General features: G+C 33.8%; 1 protein-coding gene across 1 annotated transcript; it reads left to right on the top strand.

The window, feature by feature from the left end:
• Positions 1-2,716: 2,716 nt before the first annotated feature.
• Positions 2,717-3,760, top strand: LOC141695957 (uncharacterized). Its single transcript, XM_074500158.1, has 2 exons — positions 2,717-3,049; positions 3,179-3,760. The coding sequence occupies exons 1-2, from the start codon at positions 2,717-2,719 to the stop codon at positions 3,758-3,760; spliced, it is 915 nt and encodes a 304-aa protein (XP_074356259.1).
• The last annotated feature ends 3,719 nt before the right edge of the window (positions 3,761-7,479 follow it).

Genomic DNA, 7,479 nt, shown 5'->3' with positions numbered 1-7,479 from the left:
GTAAATGGGATGGCAGTTAGAGCCGTCTGATGTTGATAGCCTGATCAGCTGTCTTCACATATCCGTTACGTATCTGATTTGGATTTGTGATTCCCGTAATGGCATAAGTAGTTGATACAACGGTTTTATAAATGTGAATAGCATGCTAAAATTGGACTCTGGTACTTACACAGCACACTACTACGTTGTTTTGATAAAGCATGCTAGTCAGTGATATCCAGTTATCTCAGATTTTCATTATATAATGTTGATGACATGATTACAGCTCTGTTCCTATTATTGTTTACATTACTGTTTTTATCCTGTTATTCATATATTGGTACTGCTGAACGATTATGCTCACCCTTGTAAATTGTTATGTATATATCGCAGATGCCTAGAAGACCAGTCAGACATGCCCGTGTTCCTGTCCATTCAGGACCCGGCTCCTCTGAGGTAGTGTTTGTCAGGCCATGTGCGGTCTGATGACTTGCTGAATAAAGTTAGAATGTGTTAGATGTTGAATAATTGGTTTGTAATAGTGTGAACCTGAATCACACTTGAACCTGGATCGGATCTTGGTTTGGGGTCAAGTTAGTATATATTAATAATAATCTTGTTGTTTATATTTTGGTATTAGTATTTGGTGACGTCAACTCCTGACCCCGGGGTTGAGTCCGTCACAATTAATATGTTAATTTTTTTTAAATGAAATTAAATACACCCTTTTAGTTTTTATAATCTATCTATCTATCTATCTCTCTGTCTCTCTAGTATATATAATAGAGCAACTGAGGGGTACACTAAGACATTTTATTCCTTATAAAATTACTAAATTACCCATCATAATTATATGTATTAATGACCTTTTATTTAATATACATGTATCAGTTACATCTAATTTAATAATGAACGTATAATTATTAATATTTCATCATTTAATATTAATAATTTATAACTATGTATATATATATATTATTTATCTTTATATAGTCTTCACACTAAACATGATTACGACACAATATTTGAATTTTATTATTTTGAGTGAATACATTAAATAGAAAGATTATTTTTAGGGAAACAAATATATTTCTGTGTACGAAGAGTACAAATTATTTTTTAATTCGAATGGTACGAAGAACTATTATAAAACTAAACGTAAACAAAGATTCGTTCGAAATTTTTAAAGATATATGTGATATAATGTTGAAAGGCTTAAAATTATTTAACAAATATCAAATATATAAGAAAAAAAGTTCAACAAACTCTAAGGTCGTAAGTTTCACAAGACATATTTCTCGAAGATCATTAATCTCATATTACATACTCCGGTCATGATCAATAATCATGTAACTTATTTATCGCACGTTCTACAGACAAATACATCATATATTTTCAAAAAAAATAGTAATTTATTCGTATTTTGAACAAGTCTGTGCGAAAAAGTAGTTGAACAAACTTTGGAGTCATTAGTTTCAGAAGATGACATACTTCCCTCGGAGATTATTAATCTAACAATACAAATTTCAGTCAAGATCAATAATCATGTAACTTATTTATTGCATATTTCACGAAAAAATACATAATATATTTAAAAATAATAATAATTTATTCGTATTTAGAACAAGCACATGCCTAGTTATTTATAACTACCCTAAAAATGATTTGAAAAAGAGTATTTTGTTAGAATATGGATGTCTCTAGAATACTCTAGAACAACCTCTTGACTTTCCAAAGTCATAACTCTTGACTTTTGGTTTTTCAAGTTCATGTATTTGGCCTTTGGATTTCTCTACCTATGTTCATGTATTTGGCCTTTGGATTTCTCTACCTATGTTCTAGTGAGCCTATAAATAGGACTCAAGTCTCATCTTGTAAGATACACACTTTAATGAATACAATATTCTCTTCTTAATCTCTCTCTTTCTCACATATCTATTATATAGTTATCATAATATATTTCTAACACGCTATCAGCACGATCAAGTTTCTCTGCCAGTTGGGTATTCCGGTTCTTGAAGTGTGCAAGTTCTTTTGAATATTACAGCTTCATATTTTATCACAGTGCTCTCTCATTTTTCATCTTGACTTTTGTTTATACCAGCGGTATTTTGCATTATAGCACATGCATCTATCAATCATTGTTTATGTATATTGTTATATGCATACAGTTAATTAATTTCGCTTGCACATTTTGCACTTGAAGTCTCATTATTTGTTTCTGAATTAAAGTATATAACAGTTCTTTTTACAAAGATATTGTGACTTTGTAATGTTACTTTGTGATTCTTGTCATCTGGTTTAATTGATTAGCCAAACAAGTATTCAATATTTAGAGCTCTGGTGCTTATAATTGAACAAATACGCTTCTTAACAAGGATGTATCTTAATTTAAGTTTGAGATAATATTATTTGGTTGTGTAGTCATATCAAGTTTGTATTAGTTACAAATTTCTTAAATTTGTTTTTCAGCTTTCTCTTAATGCGGGATGAGATTATTTATTTTTCTTTCCTTTTCATTTTTGACAATGATTTTTTTTTGTGTGTGAGTTTCCTGGACATGCATTGCTCTAGATTGCCTAAATTTTATATTATATTCTTATGTGAATAACATGTGAATTGTGTTATATTTGCTTTATATTAATTGAATTTGCTTTGCATAAGATGAGATCTTATTATTACTTTATTATTATTTTTTTACTCATGTAATGTTAACATGATTTTATAGTTTTCAAATATGTCAAATTTCACCAAACTTGAATTTGAGGCTCTTGATATCACCAGAAAGAATTATTTATCATGGATTTTAGATATCGAAATCCATTTAGCTGCACAAGGCCTTGGGGATACCATCAAAGATGGAAATCAAGAATCTAAATCAAACCGCGCAAAGGCTATGATTTTTCTTCGCCGCCATCTCCACGAAGGGCTTAAAAGTGAATACCTTACAGTGAAAAATCCACTTGAATTGTGGAAAAATTTAAAAGATAGGTATGATCATCAAAAGACTGTGATTCTTCCAAAAGCTCGTTATGATTGGATGCATTTGAGGCTGCAAGATTTCAAAACCGTCAGTGAATAGAACTCCGCACTTTTTAAAATAAGTTCTTAATTAAAACTGTGCGGAGAGAATATTACTGATGCAGATATGTTGGAAAAAACTTACTCAACCTTTCATGCCTCAAATGTACTCCTCCAGCAACAATATCGTGAAAAAGATTTTACAAAATATTCGGATTTGATTTCTTGTCTTCTTGTTGCTGAACAAAATAATAAGCTTTTGATGAAGAATCATGAGTCTCGCCCCACAGGATCTCGTCCACTCCCTGAAGCGAATGCGGCAATATACAATTATGGGCGTGGACGAGGTGGCAGGCATGGACGAGGTGGTAATCGTGGACGTGGACGTAGTTTTGCTCATGGACAAGGAACCCGTGGTCGTGGATCTCAAATCCAAAATTACCCTATTTTCAAGCATGATAAATCTAATCCCAACCAGAAGTTGGAGAAAAACATTGATAAAAGAAAGGGGATTGTTGAAAATGAATGTTACAGATGTGGAATGAAAGGTCATTGGTCACGTACCTGCCGTACGCCAAAACACCTAGCTGATCTTTATCAAGCGTCCCCGAAGGACAAAGGCAAGAATGTTGAAGCAAATTTAGTTTTCAAAGATAATGAACATGCAGACAATCTCCTAACAATGACTTATTTGGATACCGCTGATTTTTATGAGACTCATGATGGCATCACTACCCTTGATGATAAACAAAATGCTTGATGTACTTATTTGCTTTATTTTACATTCGCATGTATATGATTGTATCTCTTTATGATTATCCTTACTAATCATATATTTATCTGTTATTGAAGCAATATGGAAATTTTACATTCTCGCATTGGGCATATAACAAAAGAGGAAGATATTTGTCTTGTAGATAGCGCAACGACCAACACTATACTTAAAAATGAAAAATATTTCACCTCTTTAAATAAATATGAAGGCAATGTATGCATAATTTCCGGGAGTATAAAATTGATCGAAGGTTCCGGAAAAGCTACTATATTACTACCCGAAGGAACAAAAATTATTATAAATGATTCGTTGTTCTCCCCAAAGCCACAAAGAAATTTATTAAGTTTCAAAGATATTCGCAGAAATGGATATCACGTTGAAACGGTGAATAAAGGGGAATTTCTTTATATTACAAGTATCACTTCGGGTAGCAAATGTGTTATAGAAGAATTGCCAGCCTTTTCTTCCGGATTATACTATACCAATATTCGAAATATTGAGGTAAATGCCACAGTAAACCAGAAGTTTACTGACAAAAAAAATTTTGTTATATGGCATGATCGGCTAGGGCATCCTGGATCAATTATGATGCGAAAAATTATTGAGAATTCACACGGGCATCCATTGAAAAACCAGAAGATTTTTCAATCTAATGAATTCTCTTGTGCTGCATGTTCTCAAGGAAAATTGATTATCAGACCCTCCTTAGCAAAAATTGAAACAGAATCTCATAAATTTTTATAAAGAATACAGGGTGATATATGTGGGCCCATTCACCCATCATGTGGACCATTTAAATATTTCATGGTATTAATCGATGCATCAACAAGGTGGTCACATGTGTGCTTATTGTCATCTCATAACCTAGCGTTTGCGAGACTACTTGCGCAAATAATCCGATTAAGGGCACAATTTCCGGATTATAATATTGGAACAATTCGATTGGATAATGCCGGAGAATTCACATCAAAAGCTTTTAATGAGTTTGGTGCATCAATTGGGATACGTGTTGAACATCATGTAGCTCATGTTCATACACAACATGGTCTTGCAGAATCATTTATTAAAAGACTCCAATTGATTGCTAGACCATTAATTATGAAAACAAACCTCCTAGTTACAGTCTGGGGACATGCCATTTTACATGCAGCAGCACTTATACGCATCAGACCTACAAGCTATCACAAATTCTCTCCCTTGCAATTGGCCTCCGGAAGAGAGCCTAATATTTCCCATCTTAGAACATTTGGGTGTGCTGTATATGTCCCAATTGCCCCACCACAATGCACAAAGATGGGTCCTCAAAAAAAATTAGGAATATATGTTGGTTATGAATCTCCCTCAATAATCAAATATCTTGAACCAATGACAGGTGATTTATTTACTGCAAAATTTGCAGACTGTCATTTTGATGAAAATGTTTTTTTAAAATTAGGGGGAGAGATTAAAATTTTCCCTAAATCAGGGGGAGAAAATAAGCAGCTGGAGAAAGAAATTACATGGAATGCACCAACATTGAACATTTTTGATCCTCGTACAAACTAATGTGAACTAGAAGTTCAAAGACTAATCCATTTATAAGGCATAGCAAATCAATTGCCTGATGCATTCAATTATATCAATAGAGTGACTAAGTCACACATACCAGCTGCAAATGCTCCTGCAAAAATTGAAGTCCCTGAAGGACAAATTATCAAGGCATGTTGTGAATATGTTGTGTACTTGATGATCACTTAAACAAAATGTCTAAGTAGATTTTACTTAGTGAAATTATGTAGCACTCGAAAGATAAGAGTTTTAGTCCCGACGGATAACTCATTATAGTCCCGACGGATGATTAACTTATTATCCATCGAGTGAGTAGCTTATGTAATAATAAGTTTGTAAAACAGTGATGTATGCACCTTTGTATAGAATCTGTAGTAGCATATAAGTCATGTTGACTTTAACTAGATATGCAGAATAGGTTGATTAACTGTACATAAGCAATGTCTTGTAATTCTGTATAAGTGAAATGAAGTCAAGTGCCAAAATAGCTACTGACGGATGATTAACAAAGCTTCGACGGATGATCAAATGACTATCAACGGATGTTTAACATAGCAGTCGACGGATGATCAATTAAGTCATCGACGGATGATCTGAAAGTCGACGGATGATCATATCAAGATTCAAACATCAGTTGAACAGTGAAAGCTGACACACAGCCGTCGAGTTGGATACAAACACACTGTGGAAGCCCATTAACTGGGTAATAGAGGACGAAAAGCAGCAAAGATCAAGACTGTTAGATTTTATATTTGTTCGGTTCTTTTGACTTTGTAATCTTGGTAATATATAAACCAAGAGAGTAGCAAATAGAAAAATAACTGAGATAGCTGAGAAACATAAAAACAGAGAAATCTTTGTAAGCACAATCTTTAGCATTTCCTGTATTCTCAGCAGTTCTATTTTGTAAGCAGCTGTGAGCATTCCTGCACACAGAGTCCTCTCGATATATTATATATCTCTGGTGGAATTGTTTAAATCCGCCAGAAAGTTTTTAAAGACTCTTGTTTTTAATTACTTATGTTTTGATTCATTCAAGTTTACATTCCGCATTGTGCTAATCAAAACAAATATATCCATAATCGAGTTGAACATTTTTATTTCAAGAAAAAGGTTCAAGAATTCCATTCAACCCCCCTTTTGTAATTCTTGCTATATTGTTAAGGGACTAACAATTGGTATCAGAGCAAGCTCCTAATCTACAAAGAGTTTAAAGATCAAAACAATTCAGCAAGATGAACAAGAAAGATGTTGGAGTCAAGATTCTTTTTCTTGATAAAGATAATTACCATCATTGGAAGGTAAAGATGCATCTTCATATGCTTTCTCAAAATGAGGCCTATGTGGACTGCATAGAAAGAGGCCCTCATGTTCCAATGAGAGCTGCAACAGGAAATGAACCATCTGTTCCAAAGCCAAGGCATGAATGGTCTGATCCTGATATTGAACAAGTCAGGAAAGATAAAAAGGCCATGAACATTTTGTTCAATGGTGTGGATGCAGACATGTTTGATAACATTATCAACTGCAAGACTGCCAAGGAAGTTTGGGACACAATACAGATAATCTGTGATGGTACTGAGCAAGTAAGAGAAAATAAAATGCAGCTCCTGATTCAGCAATATGAGCATTTTCACAATGAAGAAAGTGAGTCACTCACTGACATTTTTAGTAGATTCCAAAAGCTACTAAATGCTCTTAAATTGCATGGAAGAAGAGTCTATCAGACTAAAGACTCCAATCTGAAATTTCTCAGATCTCTTCCAAAGGAATGGAAACCAATGACAGTCTCATTGAGAAACTCACAAGATTATAAGGAGTTTACTTTGGAGAGACTGTATGACATTCTGAAGACCTATGAGCTTGAAATAGAGCAAGATGAAAGAATGGAGAGAGGAAAGAAGAAAGGAGGATCCACTACACTAGTTGCTGATCTGGAAAAGGAGAAGGAAGTGAAGATGGAAGCTGTGGAATCAACTTCAAAGGCCTGTGAAAGCAAGGGTAAAGGGCTAGCTGCAGAAAGTGAAGATTCATTGAGCCAAGATGACATGGAGGACATTGATGAGCACCTAGCATTCCTTTTAAGAAGATTTGCCAAGCTCAAGTTCAAGAAGAACTTTGGAGCTGCCAAGCCAAATAGAAACATGGTGGATAAA

Source organism: Apium graveolens, chromosome 11 (genome assembly GCF_009905375.1).
Source record: "Apium graveolens cultivar Ventura chromosome 11, ASM990537v1, whole genome shotgun sequence".
Taxonomy (NCBI): domain Eukaryota; kingdom Viridiplantae; phylum Streptophyta; class Magnoliopsida; order Apiales; family Apiaceae; genus Apium; species Apium graveolens.
The sequence above is the reverse complement of the archived record's forward strand: the minus strand, read 5'-3'. Positions and strand labels throughout refer to the sequence as shown.